Source organism: Drosophila simulans, chromosome 2R (assembly GCF_016746395.2).
Source record: "Drosophila simulans strain w501 chromosome 2R, Prin_Dsim_3.1, whole genome shotgun sequence".
Taxonomy (NCBI): domain Eukaryota; kingdom Metazoa; phylum Arthropoda; class Insecta; order Diptera; family Drosophilidae; genus Drosophila; species Drosophila simulans.
This window is the reverse complement of record NC_052521.2, coordinates 22253390-22275400: the sequence shown is the minus strand read 5'-3', so window position 1 is coordinate 22275400 and position 22011 is coordinate 22253390. Positions and strand designations below refer to the sequence as shown.

General features: G+C 37.2%; 5 protein-coding genes across 7 annotated transcripts; 4 read left to right on the top strand and 1 right to left on the bottom strand.

The window, feature by feature from the left end:
• Positions 1-682: 682 nt before the first annotated feature.
• Positions 683-5892, top strand: LOC6736184. 2 transcript variants are annotated; one of them, XM_002083043.4, is made up of 7 exons: positions 683-772; positions 1316-2713; positions 2862-2994; positions 3067-3209; positions 3261-3605; positions 3661-3717; positions 3779-4417. In XM_002083043.4, exons 1-7 carry the CDS (start codon positions 733-735, stop codon positions 4255-4257), a joined length of 2595 nt encoding a protein of 864 aa, XP_002083079.3. In that variant the 5' UTR covers positions 683-732; the 3' UTR covers positions 4258-4417. The 2 variants fall into 2 exon arrangements, with proteins under 2 accessions (XP_002083079.3, XP_039147966.1); XM_039292032.2 differs by lacking the exons at positions 2862-2994; positions 3067-3209; positions 3261-3605; positions 3661-3717; positions 3779-4417 and adding exons at positions 4514-4637; positions 4700-4842; positions 4893-5240; positions 5296-5892 and having other exon boundaries at positions 738-793.
• A 6372-nt stretch (positions 5893-12264) lies between these two features.
• LOC6736183 (ejaculatory bulb-specific protein 1) lies at positions 12265-13813 on the top strand. Its single transcript, XM_016181164.3, has 2 exons — positions 12265-12421; positions 12483-13813. The coding sequence occupies exons 1-2, from the start codon at positions 12407-12409 to the stop codon at positions 13647-13649; spliced, it is 1182 nt and encodes a 393-aa protein (XP_016029602.1). The 5' UTR covers positions 12265-12406; the 3' UTR covers positions 13650-13813.
• Positions 13814-14909: 1096 nt separating this feature from the next.
• LOC6736182 (ejaculatory bulb-specific protein 2) lies at positions 14910-15378 on the top strand. The gene is made up of 2 exons (XM_002083041.4): positions 14910-15007; positions 15064-15378. The coding sequence occupies exons 1-2, from the start codon at positions 14993-14995 to the stop codon at positions 15247-15249; spliced, it is 201 nt and encodes a 66-aa protein (XP_002083077.1). The 5' UTR covers positions 14910-14992; the 3' UTR covers positions 15250-15378.
• Positions 15379-16443: 1065 nt separating this feature from the next.
• LOC27207673 lies at positions 16444-16847 on the top strand. The gene is made up of 2 exons (XM_016183361.3): positions 16444-16548; positions 16602-16847. The coding sequence occupies exons 1-2, from the start codon at positions 16477-16479 to the stop codon at positions 16776-16778; spliced, it is 249 nt and encodes an 82-aa protein (XP_016029601.1). The 5' UTR covers positions 16444-16476; the 3' UTR covers positions 16779-16847.
• A 2387-nt stretch (positions 16848-19234) lies between these two features.
• Positions 19235-21739, bottom strand: LOC6736181. 2 transcript variants are annotated; one of them, XM_016168957.3, is made up of 4 exons: positions 21075-21739; positions 19988-20179; positions 19654-19924; positions 19235-19581 (listed from the first exon to the last, which is right to left on the bottom strand). In XM_016168957.3, the coding sequence occupies exons 1-4, from the start codon at positions 21259-21261 to the stop codon at positions 19416-19418; spliced, it is 816 nt and encodes a 271-aa protein (XP_016029600.1). In that variant the 5' UTR covers positions 21262-21739; the 3' UTR covers positions 19235-19415. The 2 variants fall into 2 exon arrangements, with proteins under 2 accessions (XP_016029600.1, XP_016029599.1); XM_016168956.3 differs by having other exon boundaries at positions 21177-21733.
• Between the last annotated feature and the right edge of the window lie 272 nt (positions 21740-22011).

Sequence of the window (22011 nt, the reverse complement as noted above, 5' to 3'; positions counted from 1 at the left end):
GGAACTTTGAAAAAATATTGTATTTTTTATTAGATAATTAAAATGTGTACATGTATATTACATTGTTAATCCTGATTATTTAAGCAGAGTTCTGAATACTGAAACCTACGAGGCATTTTGTAAAATGACCCGTAGAGTAAAAGGGTAGACTATATTCATTGAAAAGTATGAAACAGGTATAAGGAAGCGTTTCCGACAGCAGCTTCCATAGAAATAGACACAGCGCAAGTTTGTTTCCAAATGTTGCCCTATCTAACGCTTACAAACCGCCAGAAACTGTTACGCCCACGCTTTTGGAAAATGTTTTGATATATTTTATGGAAAAGTTTTTTTTTTTCGTTTTATTTTTTTTGTCTTGCCAATTTCTACGGTATACCAAAACCACTTTGGCCACGCCTATTCTAATGCCTTCAAACCGCCGACCACTGTCGCGCACACACTTTTGAACAATTCTTTAATTTTTTCTCACTTTATTCCTCAATATCCATCGATATGCCAGAGAAATTAACAGGAGTAACGGGTATCTGATAGTCGAGGAACTCTACCATAGATTCTCTTTTGCTTTATTAATAAATATATATTTTTTACTATTAAATTATTACGTTTCGCTATTCGCTTCACCACTGTGTCTGTCTTTCTATGTGCTTAATCTTATCGTTTTTACTGATAAACATTGCTTAAAAGATAAAAGTGATTGCTCATGGGCGAGGCACAGGTGTAGTTGGTCAGAAAATGAAACACTCAGTTCAAGCGAGACAGCTGGTAAAACAAGGTAGTGTGGTTAGTGGATGTGGTAGGAAGCGGTAGTGAAAATATAAAATCTTAAGCAAGTTATCAACTGATTAATTAGAAAATTACTTTGTGAATAAAAATTTCGGTTTTCCATTTTTGTACACAATAATGAACTTACGTTATAAATAATTCAAGATCATGCTTTGAGATACGCAAAACTTCATATCTAATCGCCGGGACTTAAACTATGTTAGCTTAAGCAAGTTTAAAAATTGGGGCGCGGGTCCACAATGTTCTTATGTGTAATTTACACCTGACTCATTTTTGTATGTATCACCGATTGCAAAGTTTCACAATTATCAGTCGTACAGTATTTCCAATCTATATAGGACAAACTACACCAGTAGTCGGAGGATCTCATAAAATGTGATAGCGATATCATTGAATACATATACCAGTCATATGTATATGTACATAGCGGACCTGACTCATGTTTTCATATTGATACGCACATTGCACATCCAATGTTTAGTCCGATTTCATATGTAAAATATAATAATATTTGTTGCAATTAAATTTTTAGTTACCACGACGAAAACGAGTAACCTAACCATGAAATTGCAACAACTTTTGGCAGCAGTTTTCTGTCTAGCTGCTGCCCTTATCCTGAAAACTAAGGCACAGGAAAATGCTATGTTGCAAATTCCGCCCTCATTGGTGGAATGTTATAATACGTCATACTTTATGAATCGGGATAATCGTCTACCAGCCAACATGGACACGCTCATTTCTCTTATCGAAAAAGTAGAAAACAGCTACGCAGCTAGTTCCGGAGTACAAGCCGATATTCGAACCGTGTCGGTAGCCTTGCTGCATCGTTTCCGTCAAGATGGCATTAAGAAGGCTGCGGGAATAAATGCGGCTGACGGGGTAATACCGTACAGTCCAACAGGCTTTCAGTTTCCAAAGTTAAAAATTTTGCTCTCACGTCTTATTCCGGGAAACGCCAATACCTTTCCTAACAGTTCATTAACGAGAGTGGAGCGGTGCTCCCTCCATTTTATGCTATCAAGCACCTTTGACGCGAGAACGCGCGGCGATGAAAACAATGTGTGCAATCAACTCTCTCAGTATCGAGCCCAGCGACTGCCGAGATCATTGAAGAAGGAGCATGACAATAATTTTATAAGCGCTTCGGAATGGCTGGAGGCACGCTCAAAACGAGGACGATCTTCCGACTCCGTATCAAAATACGAACAATTGGGAGAATTAGACTACGAATCTGATTGGGCTTATGCCGGCCCTGAGACTAGTCAATGCCCTGTCGAGGATGGCTTAGTACGAACACGATGGGGAACGATATCCGGAGGCACTCTGATCGCCGGCATTGCAGCTGGTGTCCAGCAGCAGACTGTGCAACTTAATACGCTATTGACCCTAGCTCCCCAGAGACGCTCTCGTGGTCGCAGTCAGTCCCAGACAAGCAATACAATTGACAACAGGTGGGCGGCAACTTTGGCTGGGGAGTTGGCAGAAGTCACGTTGGTCCAACTACCAGTGTCGAATGGCAATCCCGCTTCCGTTGGGGCTACCGGTGGATGGAATGACACAGTTCTACCCCATTGGTACTTCCTATCGCAGCGCAACAACCTCGAGGCAACCGATGCGGAGATTCGCGGTGGCCTTGATGGTTTGATTTTGGCTAAAAATGTAGCCAGTTGGAGGACTCAAGCATCAAGTCTTAAACTTTCTCAACTGCTGCGCATGTATTACTCAACAAATGGTGTCCTTAGTTCAGGAATCAATGCCTGCAGTAGGCAAAATCAATTCACAAATGTGGCTCCGTCGCAGGAAATGGAGGATCAGACAAATGCATTTGCTCTAATATTAGATCGTGAGATGCAGCTGCGTGTCACCCTCCAGCCTTCCCTTATTTCCCAATTCGCTGGTAACGCCACCGCATCTCTGGTGACGTATGTGCGTAAGTAATAATAAATCAATATTGTCGCGGAACCACCTTGCTCTTACTTAGATATCCACAATATAAGAAAGTTTTGTAATTATGTTTAACTTTTGAAATACATCTATTTTGTTTCGTGTGCATTACGGCTTGCGTTTCCCTTAAACAGCACAATCCTTAAACGATGTATCTTGTATGGCCACTAGTAATCTTGACTTGACTGATGCCATAACTCCAATGACTAACCTGTATCTTTTCTTGGATACTTCTTGGCAATACAGCACCATTGTTGACTATGTAGCGTAAGTTGGTCCTCTAGAAGTATTGCAGACATCATGTTATCCATAACATATAATTTGTTTAATTATTTCTAGTTATGTTATTCAGCAGCTTAATATTCACCCGTATGCCAGCACAATCACAATGCTTTCAGCACAAGATGGATCGATTATCGTAAACACCACAAACTATATTACCGATGTCTATCAACAATGGAATGCAACTACACAGGCAACTTGTAAGCTCCTTTTGCGAGATATATGCTTTTGATTTAACGATTCTTTCACAGATACTCAGGGATTCAACCTTCCTAATGTGCTGCGTACAATTCAAAACCTAACCCAGTACTTAATGAATGAAGAAAAGACTAATTCGAGCTTAAGTGGTCACTCACTAGTAGCTCTAATCATTCCGAATCAGCAAACGGTTAATGATGGGGACTCCAGTTATGCCACTACTGAAATTCAGTACATTCAGGAACAAATTCCAGACCTGCGCTTTATATACTATGGTGGTGGAAGCATTCAGCGGTTTTCAAGCTTTGTCCGAGATCCCACTCAAGACCTTTTCTCCCTCTCGTTGGGAAGTACACCGGCGACTTCAGCGGGACCTGTAGCAAAGCGCATTGTCCAAAGTATGTCAACTTACTTTATTTATTTCATTTATTTAAAGGCTTTTTGTCCTTGCAGTTCCCCGTCGCGTTATTAATCCACGTTGTGGATCAACTTGGTACACAAATAGCTGGGGTATTATTATTATTATTAAATATTTATCATTTTTATATTTACTATTTTAAATACTTACCAGGTACTGATCAAACAGCCCAATATGTAGGGCCTGGAAAGGTGAACTTTTATCGAGTTTCTTCCAACTATTTCTTTGGAGCTGGTGCGAATCGGTATTTGACCATTCAATCACAGAATGGAGGAACTTATACCATATGTACTTCACGCACATATGCATGGCCGCAACAGAACTCAACTACTCTTTCTGTGGCAAACTCGATAGATCAGAGTTGCACACAAATAAGTGGAAATAGTTATAGCTACGATCTTTCAAATGCCTGTGAGGGCTACTATACTATCACCCAGTGCCCAGACTTGTATTTGTCAGTCCAAGCTACATCAAACACCACGTCCTGTATACAGGATGCTTGCCAGACCCCTGACCAATGGCGTTATATAATGTCAATGGTCAACATGGGATGCTTCAGCGGTGTCTCTGGTATAGCAGCCAGCTTGCTAATAATTGTATTCACAATATTAGCTCTTAGGCTAATTCAATGATTGGCAACTAGTGTGTGGTAATATTAGGATACTGCCGCAGATTTTAAATCTTAAGTCTCCTTACAAAAACAACTATTTTTTCGTTTTACATTTATCTTTTATTTTTCGTAATTAATGATATGATTTAATAAATAATCCTACATCAATTTCCTAAATATAACTAATGTGGCTATTTTTATTTGATGGTGGTTCCGATAGGCTTTCTATAAAAAAGACAAACTTATACCAATTTCTCATTTTGTTGTTCTGTTTTTAGGAAATATGGATTACTTTCCGTCTCCGCAATGGTCTGAAATATCCAATCTAGCCACAATAATGACTGATATATATGTGTTTGTCGACACCTACTGGCCCTTTGGCTGGGTTATTGATTACGTAACGTAAGTTTGCTAAACGAGATATTCAGTATGCAATTTTAAAATCTATAAATATGTTTTTGCAGTTATGTGCTGCAGGGCCTTAACATTCATCCTTACGCAAGTAAGGTTACCCTTTTTGCAGCTTTTGATACGAAAGTCATTGTTCATACCACCGACTACATAATCAACGTCTATGAAAACTGGAACTCAACTTCACACTCTTGGCGTAAGAATAAACTAAACTAATTGGTGTTTCAATAATTGATTCCATTCCAGATCCACCTGGTTTTAATCTTCCACTTATCCTTAACACTCTGAATGCAAGAGTTGACGACTTGCTTGAAACAGATCGTGCTACCGATAATCTGGGAGGACGATCATTAGTTGCACTATTAATACCCAGTCCGCTGTCTTACGTGGATGAGGAGGACTATGATTATTGCCAGCAATATTTGGAAAGAATGCGTGTTCATTTGCCCAGCTTGCACTTTATTTATTATGGAGGGGGAGCGTTGGTAAGGTTCCACGACTTTGTCCGCGATCCAAGTAAAAATTTGTACCTTTTGGACACTGAAAAGCCACCCGACATTTGCGGTGCTCCCGTTATTAAACGAATTCGGCAAGGTAATGACCTAATATTTATACCATCAATTAAAATTTATCTCCAGCTTTCTTTTAGTGCCCCGTCGAATTTCAAATCCACGTTGCTATGTAAAAGGCGCTATAAGCGAGTTTGGGACCAATTCTTTGCCACAATTTGTGAGTTTGGGCAGTATTAATTTCTACAAACTGGACTCACAATATCTACCAGCTAGACAAAGTATGCGTTATCTTAAAATTTCCCCCATAAGTCAAATTACTTTTACTGTTTGCACCTCTCGAAGCATCGAACGACCATTTAGGAATTTAAGTGCCCCATTAAGGGCGGAAGAGAACTGCGAATCTACAGCATTGGGATCATTTAGCTTTGATCTTACTGATGCGTGTGTTGGTTATACCTTTTTGGCTTGTCCTCCTCTATTTTTCTCAGTGCAGGCTCAAAGCTTTGGCGAGGTTTCATGTATAGTTGAAGCTTGTCAAACTCCAAATGAGGCGCAGTATGTCATTAGCTTAAATAATCTTGGCTGTAACAGTTCTACCGCCGCAACAATTAATGTGTCCTTAGCTTCTGTGGTTTGTCTACTATCATTTTTTCGCATTATAAAAAAATCGGATGCTTAATGAAGAATTCTATGAATTTTCCTGTATAAAAAGTGCCGTGTAAATGTAAGTGTACTTAAAATTAAATACATTATATTAAAAAAATACGTAAAAACTGTGTCTATTATTGTTTTTCCCTGATATTGTCATGTTTTATTGTTTTTAAAATAAACTAAAAATAGCATTCACATTTAAAAAAATGTAGCAAAGCCCAAAACTAAAATATCCTTTAAAAATTATAAAATTAAATTCACTTATGGCATAGGAACTTTTCTGATTTTCCCTCAAAAATAATTACTTTTACGTGTAAACATCGACTCTACAAGAAGAAAATATTTTAAAAAGTACATATATGCAACAATTTATTTAATTTAGCCAATACACCCTCCACGCTAGCGAGGGCACCATCCTACTCAGGCCAAAATAATATAGGGAATTTAGCGACATCTAGATTTGGTAAAAGGTAAAGGGTAAGAAAATGAAAAGAGCCTGTATATAACACTCGTAAATGTAGGCTCGTTTACTATACATTTGTATTTACACCACAATCACATAATAATTTTGAAAATATTTTTATACCCTTGTTGTGGGTATATTGGTTCCAGTCCAAAGTAAGCCAAGACATTTGCGACCACATAGCTATATTCTCCTGTTTGTTGGTCCCTGCTTTATCAACCCTACTTTTCTAATGATGTATAAAATAATGAAAACATTAAATACTTTCCAAAATGTGACGTCGAAATACCGACTTACTTAGCTTTCTCGTCATTTTTTTAATCATAATATAATAGTTCAAATAGTTAGAATGAGTGGAAGATACTTTAATTCGTTAAATGACAAATATGCAAGTATACTACAAACATCTCTCAATTGTTTCGTTTAAACAATAAAATCGGTTCGATCACTATATTTTTAAAAATAGAAGGAACACCAATATAAATATTTATTTTTTATTTTGTTTCTCATCGGCTATTAAATTTAGAGTATTTATTTACATGTATCGCTTATGAATATACTTATTTTGTTATTGATTTTAGTTTTTGATCCTGGCCATGAGATTGTCGAACAACGAATTGAACTTATAATAAAAAGCAAACGAACAAATAAACACTCCAAAGTTGGATAATGTGCACCTGAAAATAATAGGTAAGTTCAAATCTTGCAAGTTAGCCCAAGGGCGGTATTTAAAATCGTTGACCAAGTTTGTTTTTAAATGTTCCTTATTATAAGTAAAAATAATTTCCATCCATGGGAGGCACACCAGCTTAATCAGAACGACCGCAGTCCAACTCATTTTTAATATTTTGGTATCCGACAAATGCTGCCCAACACACAGAACATCAAGTTTCTATATGCACTTGACCTACGTTTTTAAGGGCTCAAGAAAGCCAACGGCTGTGACCGCAAAACAGGCCCGAGACCCACACTTTTGAAGTGAAGAATGTGTCTTAGAAAATATTATTGCTGACTGTGCATCGGCAGCTGATGAAATACTGAAATATCTTAAGATACATGTACATAGCCAATGGGCTGAGTCGCATATCAGTGTCCTGACAGGCGAACTCGGAATTTGCAAGGGACAAATCCAGGGCGACCGCAAATCAAACTTGCTGCTAAAGTTTCTGGCCAAGGGCAATGGGTAACATGTGATAAGTTTATTGTCTTGCCGGATGGCGTAAAACTGAAATAGGAGTGAAAAAAGGACCGAGAACCAATATCACATTTCATAAGGGAAATATGCTTTCTTTGTAAATAAATTAAGTTGTCTCGCCCACAAATATTAATTGCTTAATTAGCATATGCGTCTGGCATGGACGAAGGAACTCGAACACCATTTTAGTTTAAAAGTTGGTTGGGGTCGACAGCCCAGCCCGCCTAAGGAAAAGTTTTGTATAACTGACGTAAACCCACAACATATTTGCTTAACAGGACACGTGCTCTTTCGTCATTAGAGGACTAATTTAAGGAAGGAACATAAACGAATATCAAATAAAAATTATGTTGGCCAATCTTTTTTTCCTTTAATTTTTGGAAATATTTTTTTTCATTACTTAGCAATTGTCCATGTGCTTACTCTTCATCCTAGTGTCTGATGACAATTGCAAAGTATACTTTTGGAATAATGTAATGCTCCCTGACTTTCTATTACAACAGGGTATGAAAACATGCCGCGCATGAAAATTTCTACACGAAATGGAGGGTTGTTATTTAATTTTGGATTTTAATTATTGTTGATTCTGCTTCGTACATCAGGTAATGTCCCTCATGGTATTTGTTGTTGCTTTAAATATAGGTTATCGATTTTTCTTAACACACTTCATTAATATGTTGATTAAGCAAATTTGTTCCTCTTAAGAAAAACCCCTGGACTGTTCTTGGCAGGTTCTGGAAATAAAATTTTGTTGTTTAACTTGAAACGAGACGACACATTGCAGACACCAAGGAAACCGCAAGCTGACTATCCGTTTACTTTTTGGCCACTCAGCTGGTAAAACAAAAGAAAATTATGCAGTTGCTTCTCACGCCAGAGAGAACTTATCATATTTTATGGGTTCTTTATTTTTTTTCTGCAACTGTAGTGGGCTCTTCATCAGCAGCAGTAACAAACAGACACCCAAATAATGAAGAATAAAAGACTAGGGAACTACAGGCAGACATACGCGTATATTTTTTTGGTTGTTTATAATAAGCTTGGATTGCTGTTTTCACTTGAGTCAAAGCAATAATTATACCAGTTACTTTTCGAGTTTGCTTCAGAACAACAGAAAAACGAATCGATTTGGAACAGAAAAAATTTCATCTAGATATTTGCATAGATCCGTGACATAATCATCTATAGCAATTCGTCTATTTCCGCTTATCCGTAGCGTATCCATATTTCGCGCCAGCATACGGTAAATGCTGTTACGGTCAACAACCTCAAGTCAACCCTTCCAGCTTTGTTTCAGACCGACCTTTAAAAATTTGTAGCTCGAATAAACATCTGTATAGCAAAAATGCAAAGGATCTGTGTTGTAAATGTAACCACGAAAGCGAAATAATATTTCTTGATTACAAGGGTTAGAAATCCTGAAAGGATTCTGTGCGGTTTCTTAAAGCGATACGAATACGTTTACCCAATTTTCAATTAAGCGATAAGGATCTAATAAAACTTGCCTTACTCGAAAATGTCCTTAACCGCAAGACATGTGCCTGGACTTCTGTGATTAACGAAGTGTTGACCAAGTCAAAAATGAATGTTGAACTTTGACGCTGATAAGAAAGCTGACCGATATAACCTCCCTTCTTTTAAGTAAACATGTGTGCGACCGTCCAGAGAAGTTAAGGATGTGAGCAGTTGGGGCTAGGATTTTGTAGTCCGCATACCAGACCATGTGCTAAGTGGCATGTGGTCGAATTGATGCAAGTTTTGGGTCCATGGTCAAGAATAGTTTCAATTTACGCCTTATGAGCAAACATTTATCAAATCTATTTTAGAAATTGTGAATGTCTAAAACCCTCTCACGCTCCCCCGCAAAGCCCTTTTCACAGCTGTGAGTTCAACCCTTATCGATGTCGAAATGGGTTAACTGTCCGGTTTGAGAGTTTGAGTGTCCGGTCATGGAATAATTAATCACACACTTGCATGCGATTTGTAAAGTTAATTACCGTGGCGAAAGCCCATATTGGGAGCGGGTTCTGTTTCATTCTGTTTACAAATCATAAGTGGTAGGTGTGAGATCGCCGTGTATGTCTAAGTGCTCGGCTTGCCGACAATTTTTGACACTTTAGCACATATTCTAACTGCACAGAGCCAGCGCATTTATTATTCATGCCTGACCATTTTCCATCGCAGCTCCGACAGGATAAGCATTTGCCACTGACAGCGTCGTTGAGTGTGCTTGGAGTTTAGCGTTATTCATGGAATGGTTTTGTTGAAGTGATGCTGATGAGGTTTCGGTGCTACATACTACATACGCGTTTAAGAATTTCTAGTGCACTTGTATAAAACTTTTTTATTTAAACGAACATGTACAAAATTCATATAAAATGTTTTACAAATGTATTTAGTTCGAGTTGTACCCATGACTTTAAATAAAACAGTGGACAGAAAAGTAAGACATTTATTAATTTTCCTTGCTCCTCATATATATTTCTTTATTAGTACCACAGGCAAGTCGATCTCGCCAGGTCCGTTTGCCGGTGCGTATGAATGTCGACATCTAGGGAACTATAAAAGCAAGAAAGTTCAGAATAAGCATGCAGATTCTTGATATGCCCAAGCTGCGCAAGATTCTTTCAAAACATTGGCAAGTTTAATGGGCCGCGCCCAATTTTTATCGATACCCAATTACAGTTTGGTCGCACCCACTAAGTGAGTTCCGGCTAACTAGCTGTTGAGAAATTCGGCTAAAGCGTTCTTTCTTGTTGTTTTAATTTTATTTTCAAAATAGTTCGTGTTGTTCGCAAGGCGGCAATATGAGTGTAATCTAGTCCGCAATTAACGGACGCAAAATTTTATAATTTTTTGTATATACATATACTTTATATGGTCGGTAATGCTTCCTTCTGCCTGTTAAATACTTATAACGAATATACCCTTTTCTCTACATAAAAACTATATTGCTTATAAAAAATGTTGATAAAAATGTTATAAAATAAATGTTATTAAAAAATGTACAGTTTCATACAATTTCCTGTTACAATCGACAATTAACAATAATGAATAAAATTACTAAATTGGTTATATAAACCTGCAACCTTATCGAGCGACACGCAATTCTGATCCATTAAATACAAAAAACAAAGAAGTTCACACGAAAACTCATTAATTATTAATCAAACATATTTTATCCTCACAAGGTAAGGTTAAAGGAAAATGGGTAAAAGGTTGCCGCCTGCACGCGACAATTGACCCTTTTATTAATTAAATTTGATAGGTAATGAACGGACTTTTTCGTGTATTCAAACAAGGAAATAAATTGGCTTACCGAGGGAGTGAAATGTTTACCTTTATTATATAAATAGTTGCGTCTGTTTTGATAATCAAGGTCGTCTTTATAAATTTACGAAAAGTGGAGTTGTCTACCTATTATCAACGGATGTGCATATGTCTCTCTGTAGTCGAAAATCATTGAAATATGCCTAATTCATTTGTTCATTTTTTTGTTAAACTAGGAAAAGGGGTTGTCAAGCTTAGCGGGAAGTGACACCCTTGCAACTCTTCAAACAGAAGCTACAGTAGATTAAAATTCAGATAGGTAGACCAACAGGATATGTATTCCAAGTATATGATGTTTATCTTTTGGTCTATTAGCGCATATAAATTATGTAGACTTTTGTGCATGCAGTCTATTAGCACTTGAGGACTCGAACTATATGTATTGCGTGTGCCCGTTTAATGTCTTTTGCATGTTTGGTTCACTTGATAAAACTTACCTTGCCTATGTCTGTAATAATTTACATACGACACGCATTCTCGCGCTTTGATCACCATCCTGGCAAGAGACGAAAATGGGTTGACATCTATGATATATATGTGAAGCCAAATATTAGGTCCGTTTCAATTAGTTGAATGGACGGGGACGTTTGGGAGCTTAGAACCCAAATTACCACTACTATCCAATTGATTTTAAGATGGCATATTTTCCTTAAATTTTATACAAAGTGGTTTGAAATCCATTAAGGTTTAATAACACAAAATTTTTACTGGATACAGAAAAATAATTTTTTAATGTGAAGATGAATTATTTTGGCTAGATGTAATCCTCTGTGTGCAACAAAACAAATAAAATTGAAAATATAACAACGGTGAGGTCGATGAGGGATGGTGTAGATTTTAGACATTGGAAAGACAACGAAAACACAGATTTCTGGACGACAATCCTTGCTGCTAAAAACATTTGTAAATAATTAAACCTATTACCGGCGCATATAAGAGTGAAAAACTTGAAGGACGACACATGCAGTTACCCTTTAAGGAAAAACTTAAGGGACGACACATCCGGTCCCTCTTAAAGGAATTCAATTTTGGGGTCATAATGAAAGGTGCCTGCGCTTACCAAAAGGGCGATAGAACCTTGAAATGATTTTTGCATTGTTCGCATCTGGAATAAGTTTTTCGCATGCCATTCTTTTCTTCAAACACAGAGCGTCAAACAAATAAGAGCCACTTATTTTCATTCGTTCAGAACGATTTGGTGTTTTATGTTTTCTGTTTTGAAGGTAACATTTTCTTTACGCAAACTACATTCCGATTTTGATTAGCACACATACCATATGTATAGATTTGTATATAGACAAAGACATAGCTTAGTCCTTTTTTTTATGAAATCTCATATGGTTTTATTTTAAAAAATTTAAGGTGCTTTGCTTCCGATTCTCTAAATTTTTTTTAGCACCCAAAGTTATAGTGTTAATCTAAGCAATTCTCTTAATTTCGATTTATCTTGACAATTCCCTACGGTAGTATAAACTGACATTTATAGTGCCTTTGAACTCTCAAGTCTACTTTTGCATAAAATTTCCAATTTACATTATAATTATCACCTTAAATCACTATATAAAGCAGATCTTGAAAGGCATAACATCAGTTGTAAAGAGCATTTGCTATGGTGCGACAATTGGTAAAGGCCTATATATAATGCTTAGTCACGAACAATTCTTAGTCTTACTGACCTATTGCAGATACTCGTCCTTTCTCTGATTCTCTTCTGCGGCAGCTCACATGCTGTTGTCAGTGAGTTGGCCCGTCAGAGCGAGTCTGCCATCCAGGGCTTGGCAGACATAAAGATGGCGCCGCTACGTTATTTAGATGTTCTCTTTGGTGGAAATCCCGGAGGACTTCGGGGCCTAGACGGAGGAAATTCTGCATCTTTATCAACTGCCGCCACCTTACAAGCAGCTAAAGTAGCAAGTATATTGGCAAGAGCCAACATATTGGCAGGAGGTGATGTCTCCAGTTCCGGATATAGTAAAATTTCAGCTGGTGTGGGCAAGGGAAGCGACCTAATCACTATAATTAAGAACACACGATCCTACGATCCGTACCTTATTCCACCAGGTATTCCTGGCTATAATTATCCACTTGGATGGCCTCTTCGTTATCCATTAGGTCCTTATGGGCCTAATCGGCCACCATGGCCACCAATTAATTCTCCACCAGGTGGACTTTTCCCTGGTGGACCTTCCCCTGGTGGACCTTCCCCTGGTGGACCTTTCCCTGGTGGACCTTCTCCTGGTGAACCTTCCCCTGGTGGACCTTCCCCTGGTGGACCTTTCCCTGGTGGACCTTCCCCTATTGGACCTTTCCCTGGTGGACCTTCCCCTAGTGGACCTTCCCCTGGTGGTCCTTCCCCTGGTGGACATTCCCCTGGTGGACCTTCCCCTGATGCACCTTTCCATGGTGGATCTCCACCTTCACCAGGCGGACCACGTGGACCATGGCTATTTCCATGGATACACCTACCTCGGCCTAACCTTCCAGGAAGACCTATCCCTGGCCAAGACGGTTCGGAAGGTCCAAGTAGTGTGCTAAATGTTGCTGGCGGAATCCTTGGAAACGGTGGACTGTTCGGTACGGGAATTTTCGGAGAACATGGACTTTTCGGAACTGGATTTCTTAGTGGACCTTCATTAGACCCCTTTGGCATTTTTACTCCAATCGGAAATTTCTTTGGATCACTAGGAAACTTATTCGGATTTAGTTCACCTAGTCAAGTTATTCCAATCTTTGGTGGGAAATTTGGGCGCGGATTGCAGGGGTCTATCACCTTGGATGTCGGCGGCACAGTGCCATCGGCAAAAGGCATATTAGGACAACTTTTGCATCCTTTCCTGGGATTTCTGGGATAGTATCGAGAAATCGTGTCCTGAAATAAACAATGGACCTGGCGGCTTAACGCTTAGTTTTAACATTTAGTATTAAGATACGACAAGTGTCGGGGTTAAATAAACATTTGTCTAGGCCAAGCTTTTGTAAATTTAAAACCAACCAATAAAAGTAAGCAGCATTCCAATTTTAAATCCTTTAAACTGAATTGGGAACAATTTTATACATTGTGTCATCCCGAAAAATGGTGTATAAATATTTTCTTTAAATATATGAAAATATAAAAAAATGGTACTCAAATAAAGGTGAATTTATCAATAGTACTATACAAATATTCATAAAATGCGCCGGGACTAAAGGTGTAGTACTTTATAAATTTGATCGATTTTTAAAAGTCAAACATATAAGAGTTTTTTATGGTATATTAACAATGCATTCGAGCTTTTAATAAACAAGCTTACACCATGGCGTTTGTTTCATTTGTAGCGTAGAAGGGTATCAATAGCTTAGTGAATCTGGTCATTCCCATCTATGTATTCGATTAAACGCTGTGATATGCGAAGCTGTATTAGATAGAAATTTGGGATTAAGCATGCAGATTCTAGTAATGTTAGTTTCTATCGATATGGCAGAGGAATTTTTAGTTCTCTCGAACTACAACCATCTTAGTAACGGGTATATGATGGTCAAGGATCTCGATTCAACCTTTCTCTTTTGATTTCTACTTAATTCGTAATTTCTTGCTATAAGATTTTTGTATTAAGTTTTAATGGATATTTAAACGAATTGTACGATACCCGTTACTAGTAGATCAAATTAGTACAGTGTAGACTAGTGACTTGTGAAAAAGTTTATAAGGTGGTATAAAGTTTGATATAGATATATTCTTGAGTGTAATCACTAGGCGAGTTGATTTGGCCATGCCCCTCTGTGCGTCCGACTGTTCGTCAGTACTGTGGCACTCGTGGCAGATCTGGGAAAAAGTCGCAATATGAAAGTTTTCCTTGTTCATAAATTGGTGGGTAAGAGACAACTTATCTACCTAATAGTAGTTTCGAATGTATTGCCAAATCGATCTACTCGTTTGTTAATAGATATTACCAATATATAGTTAAGATAATACAATATTATAAAGTTCACAATAGCATGCTGAACCACCTCAAAAAAATTATAGTCAATTTATGGTTGAGGAAATGAATGCAGTCAGTAAAATCGAATTAACCTTGATACATTTTTATGACTCGTTTTAACATATTTTTAATATGCATTTAAATTGTAAAAATATTGCTATATAAACCCGATTCAAGACTTACTCGCCATCAACTAGGAAATATTTTCTGTAAGACACTTGAGTTCAGTTTACATCATGATTCGAATTTTGGTAAGTAAACTCGGTTAATTAAAACTGCGCACTCCTTATCATGACTTACCTCTCAGGTTTTAATGATTACATTCACTCTAATGACTGGTAGCGCTCTTTGTTCTATCGAGCAACTTATGCGGGTCTTTGGCGGTGGATCTGTTGGAGGAGGTTCTAGGCTAGACATCAACAGAAGGGTAACTATAGTTCCACCCGAAGGCGACTTCTCCTTTGGATATGGCTTTCGTCCTGGATTCTATTGATTTGGTCTGCATCTATTTTATTTGTTTTGTGTTGAGGGCAGCTGGTTTCATATACAGCGTATACGCTTTGTAATATTTAAATATACTATTTATCCAATGCTACAAATACAATCAATGTTGTCACATTAAGATTATTGACTACTATTTTTTTTTAATTACTATATATTATATATTTGTGGTTCCACGCTGCCAGCGATCTGGTGTAATGTCAACAAAGATCGCTTAGGTCGTATAGCTCAATAAACGTAACATTCGTCTTTCAAAATAAGAAGGAATGAAATAGATGTGTCTTATAAAATTATAATAATAATGATTGTAATGTATAAACCTTAAATTTTGAAGTCACCACGTTTTTTGGATACACAGACGATTCGACTTTGGCAAGACAAAATATTTCCCTACGTTAAACGAGTTTCTGGTGAATCGGAAATTACTTTAAAACATTGTTTTAAAACAACCGATATGCCTAAAACACATTGGCCATATCTCCCGGCAATGGGTGTCTGAAGCCGACTCTATTTCTAGCAACATTTCTACTCCATACGTTTTACATTTTTAACTATATTAAATTCAGTTTAAAATAATTAACACTTTTTGTGGAAATAATAATGGGTATTTAATAGCCGAGTCACTCCATTTTAGCTTTTTATCTTTGTATACCCGTTACTCGTAGAGTAAAAGGGTATACTAGATTCGTTGAAAAATGTGTAACAGGCAGAAGGATGCGTTTCCGACCATATAAAGTATGTACATATATTCTTGATCAGGATCAATAGCCGAGTCGATCTGGCCATGTCCGTCTGTCCGGATGTCCGTATGAACATCTCGATCTCAAGAACTATAAAAGCTAGAAGGTTAAGATTAAGCATACAGGAGTTCAAAACTGCCACGCCCACACTTTTGAAAAATGTTTTGATATTTGTACATAATTTTATTAGTCTTGCAAATTTATATTGATTTGCCAAAAAACTTTTTGTCACGCCCACTCTAACGCCGTAAAGCATTTATACTTCTTTAATATAGCATTATAAGTCATCTGCTATTCAAATGAACGACAGACAGTTCGAAACCTTATTAAAATTTCTTTTTATGAGAGTAATAAAATTAAAATTAACTTTTAGTCCGTCCCCATGAAATTGAAAGCTTTATACATTTTATGGTGTATATTAGCATATTTCCAATTAAAAAGTTTTACAGATTTTGCTATATAAACAAGAATCGAAATAAATGTGCTATCATTTGTTTAACTATTATCAAAGAAGCTTTGCTACCAAATTCTGCGCAATGTCTCGCCTTTTTGTAAGTTTTTTTTTAGAAAAAGTGCTTTGCAAACTATAAAAGTGTCTTTTTAGATTCTAGCACTTATTCTATCCATCCTAGCCGACAGTGCTTTTGGAAATATTGAAGAGCTTTTACGAAGCATTGACAGGGCACTTGGTGGATCCTTGGGTATAAATTCTGGTATGGCAAGGTCTGGATTTGGCATAAGAACACCCAATAGCGAATTTTCGATTGGATATGGTGGCTGAGTTCTCCGAATTTCGATGAAGATCATCCTGAAATATCTTTTCGTTTATAAAAGAAAACGTTTTATTAAATTGCAATTTTTAATTGGGAGCAGCACATGGAATAAGAAGGATAACAGTGGATTTAAGTTAAGCAGGGTTAAACAATTTAAAACGATTCGGATTTAATGAGTTACGATTTTATTCGCTGTTCGTAGCCATTTTAATTTGTTGGCCGCAAAACCGTCTCTCCAGTCGTTTACTGCTTCACCCAGTTGTAAGTAAATGACTTTGTTGATTCTTTGGCATCTCAAGTAATTCCTGCGACAGTCTGGCAACGCCGATATTACAAACGCACATATACCAGCGGCTCACGCATGTTTTCTCTTTTAGAAAGGCACTGATTTTAACCCTTTGAAAGCATTGCTACCCCAAATATTAAAAGGTTCGTGTCTTCTATTATGTATTATTTTATATACTGCCAACGAAGGGGAAATTTTCAACTTATCATGCTTAAAAAGTTCGTCTATTTACGAGACTAATTTTCTGTGTATATTTATGTATATATTGCATTTGTAATGAAGTTCGTTCGTTTTTGTGCTTATCCTTTCAATATTGTTTGTCGTATTTGCTCTGAAGCGTTCCCTAAGAAAAGCTAGAAAATAAATTGTCGCAATTTTCTCAAACCTTGGCATAACTTCGCATTAGTAACACAGTTAGTTGCTTCGCATTAAATACATACATAGTTAAACTTAATTTCCGTGGTATACAAAAATTTATTGGAGTTGCTTGGTTTTTGTTTAAGTCTCTTCAATAAAAACTAAACTAATGGTTTGAGTTTAGAAATTTTAACAGTATTTATAGTAGTTCATCCTTTTCCGTTAAAAACTCCAAGGCCCTAATTCCACTCCTTTATTTGCTCTAAGCTACATACGTAAATATAAAATGTTAAAAGAAATTAAACCCCAAGGACACCGTCCCTGTCTATGCGGACTTTTTACCATTTCTATATTCTGCTTTGATTAACATTCGTTTGTAGGTTGAGGTAGCCACCGTCTTCGTCTGGGTCCAACGACTGAGAGTTTTAATTACTTTTGGGGGTAGTTTTACTGCTTTCATTTTTTCTTTGTCGTGGAAAGAAGAAAAAGTCTGAGAATCATCATAAAGAAAATGAAATGTTCGTGTGCAGACAGGCATACGTGTCTCAATAATGTGTATGCATACATCAATTGCTTCGCATGTTTCCACACCCTCGATTTGGTAAATTCATTCCTCATTGATCCAAACTTCCCAGGAAACATATTCTTTTCCATTACCATGTATCTATTTATTTTACATACCGTGATCAAAAAGGGCAAATATATAATATTCAATCCGGCTTACTGCCGTGGGTAATTTTGCCACGGATCTAACTACTTGACCGTGATAAAAATATTTATCCCCCGTTGACCACATGAAACCGGAAATGTATACTTTATTGACCCCAGGGAACGGACAAACACGGGGAAAAGGTGATATTGCGGAAAATCGCATCAACTGACCAAGGCCCTAAGTGATTCGTTTCCATACCTGTTGCGCTGGGTAACAGACAATCAACAACCAACAAAGAGGGTCGTCATGTCCAACCAGTAACCCCTCTTCTTTTTGTTTTCCTTGTGGGTCAGTATCTTTTATGCAGAATGGTTTGAAGGGCTGGTCAGTGGGAAGGTCAATTTCATGTGTGTGTCGCGTGCCCTCTGTGTAAACAAATCAATTAGAGGCGCTAAATACGCTTCATGACCACTCGCTTACATTTGCATTTTAAATTAAACTTGTTTTTCTTGGGAGGGATTGGTACCCAGCCTAAAGTCTCACCTTTTATGAAATGACCAGGGGCTGTTTGATTGTTATTTAATTGTTTATAAATTATTGTTAAGGGGCTTTAATAAGTCAACAGAAAAATATCGTGATTGATAATCTTATATAAATATGGACCTATAAATAACCACCTAAAAATGTGCTAACAAAGGTACTCAAGTTATTAAGATGCAATAAGTGGTTTGTTCATTTTGTTTTAGATTATTTTATTGGCACAGCTTTTGAATGCATAACCCCATTCCATATTCTCATATGCTGTGAAAAAACGCTTTTATTGCACACCACTTGACTGAAGCTCGACTGGCATTCAGAGCAGTCAAGTGCGAAATAAAACCCTACCCGTACTCTTTGTACTGGCTTTCGGTTGTCCTGTTGCTACAGCTTGCACTGCGTACTGCATCCTTGCAGTCTTAAAGTCCTTTATTTCAGTCAACTGCGAGTCAAACGATGTGCAACAGTCAACGTGCTTGTGCATATGCATTTAAATGCCCTGTTCGTTCTCCTCGACGTGTGGCTCATGCGGTGTTGATGCAGTCTAAGGTTGCATTTTTATGTTGAATTGGTTTCTCGTGTTAATTTCCCCTTTTATGTTGTGCTTCGGCGGGTTGAAGCAGAACACGTCATTTTGCAGTTTTCGCACTTCAGCCACGAAAGGTATCATCCCTACAGGTGGGACTTTATTCAAAAAATGTTGCACATCTGATTTATGTATAAAGAGGGTTTTACTTTATAAAATAATTTAGTGATTCCTTTTGAAATAAATAATATTTAAAATTAATAAGTAAATCTAGGCATCATTTATATTTATTTGACCATCGTTTCTGCCAAACTGCGAACTACGTTCTCATCGTAGTCCTCAATATCATCGTCTCCATCATCAATATCGACATCGTTAGGCCTCACAGGATAACCCTGCTCTGGAGGAACAATTTTAACTCCGTGATCTCCAAACAAGAGACAGTCAAAGTTTCTGAATTTAAAAAAAGTCGGTTTTATATATGCTCTCATTCATTATAAAGACTCTCAGCGTTTCAGATCTTACCTTTCAAACAACTCAAAGCCCTGAAACTCCCCTGACATATACATGCAAACGTGCATATTACGACCGACAAACCAAATATCATGAAATTGAATACAGGCTTTAGCAAAATTAAAACGTGGCGGCCGGAAGCAGAATGGAGGGGGATTCTGTCCCGAGACCTTTTGTCGAAACCAAATATTGTTGTTAACGCGCATTCGCAACTCGAACGAAAATTCTTCAGGTCGATATGCCACTTCTGTGCAACTGTTCATGCCAATAACCGAAAGGAATCCTAGGAGCAGACAATTGAGTTTCGTTTGTGTTAAGGTTTATTGACACTATAAATTTGACTTACCAGCACAGCACTTGCACAGGCCATTGTCACAACTACAGGGTATGCGGTTTACGATGTTCCCCAGGGTTATGTTTGGTAAACTTAATTGCCTGGATTCTTCTTCGTGGCTTAGTAAATTAAGACGATGGTTTAGTAAGCCTAGCTGTATAGCTGCGTCGTAGGCCAAATCTTCAGTTGGTGGTTGCAATGGTACTAAAAGAGTTCGAATTAAACAGCGGAACTAGAAACATTCAGGCGTTACGCCTTCAACCTTTCAAATTTGATATAATTTTGTATATACATACACAGATTAAACGTAAAATTACTTTCCCATTTTATTTCGGTTTTTGAATACTGATAATTAGCTTATTTCCCTGACTTTTAAAAAAGCATTCGAGTAACTGACAAAACATAAACAAACGCATTTTGCCTAACCATTCAAAACAAACTTCCGTGTATAATGTTAATTAGTTCCGCATAAAGCCAACTGACGTAGCCGGCAAGCCACAGCGGTCGCCTAACAGTTTCAACTATTAACCTTGAATGGACAAACGAGTTACCAGAGTGGAAGATACGAGCCGAATTTGATGTCAATGAAACCAAACAGCTCTAAAGATTTGAGCGTTATGTGGTCAAGATCATGGACAGCAATACGTAGGTAGCAATATATAACTAAAATAGTACACGGAAAAGTTATGCAAAGTAAAGCTTCTCTTTAGATCGATTTCATTTGATAATAGGTTGCTAAACAAGCTTTGCAAGATCTTCAGTTATTTTGTTTCTAAATTTTTGGGACCCTAAGCATAAATATCAGATCGAAATTCCATGCCAAATAGGTAATAATAATATTAACACAGTGGTTAGTAATTAGATTATACACATATGTAAATAAAACACCACAACAAATGATACATAAAGTAATGTTTTTATTATACAATTAAAGTAAAATCGTTCCTAAAGTTTATTATCACAAATATTTTCAAAAGCAAGTGATACATATTTACAAGTTTAGGCACTTTCACATACCGGATACATTTGTGGACTAACTTAAAATGTACTTATAAACAAATAAACAATTTAATTTTCTGTACATTGCATTAGGCAAGACAAATATTTACAAATCGATAAAATATCGGCATTGCGAACGGATTTATAAAGTTAATAACCAAATAGTAAAAGTATGAAATAAAGTAAGAGTTCTTTGTACTACCGGCATCCGACTTGGAAACGGCTAGGAGTGAGGCAGCGCACAGCAAATAGAAGAACAGACGTGAATGTGAGCTGGCTTCTGGCATCTTTGCACGACAATCAGAACGAAAATTGAAGCTAAGGTTGCTGTTGACCCGCTTTATGGTCGTTGATTTTACACGCTTTTTTGTTTTTGTTGCTTTTAAAAAATATATATGCTTTTGTTCACAGTGCTTCTTCTTTATTTTGTTGATAAGTACTTTGTTTCGTCAGCACAAAGAAACAAACTTCTTTAAAAACCCAACTTTCGCGCGAAATCAGAGGAAAGTTTGTTAGGCACCAAGTTTAAGTAAAGTTTATATAAAGTAAGGTTGAGTTTACTCATATGTGTTTCACACTAGTCTAAAAGCGCGGGCGCAACTCCGTACGTGCTAATGGCCAAAATACAACTGGGGAAGAAAACAGTAGCGCATGCGCATGCTAAGCAGCAGATGCCAAGCAATCAAGTATGGTACATCCATTGACAGGTCCATAGCTCTACTACAACACAAAATACAAAGCACATGGAAAACGAAGTCGGGCCTCAGTCGACGATGAATACAAAGCGCGTCGAAGTCGTCTGCCTTTTGTGTCTATTTAAAACGACATTTATACTCTTCTAAAGACAATGTTGATAATCATGACATTTTATAGCTGTCACTAATAATTGTTACAAAAAACAGAGGTTATCATATTGGATTTAACACTTAACAAACAACACACAAATTACCTTATAAGCCTTATGTATTTATAAGCTCAATTTGTTTTGACCTAGGGTATAAAATGTTCGGTTTCCTATATTTAAGCTTTAACCAGAG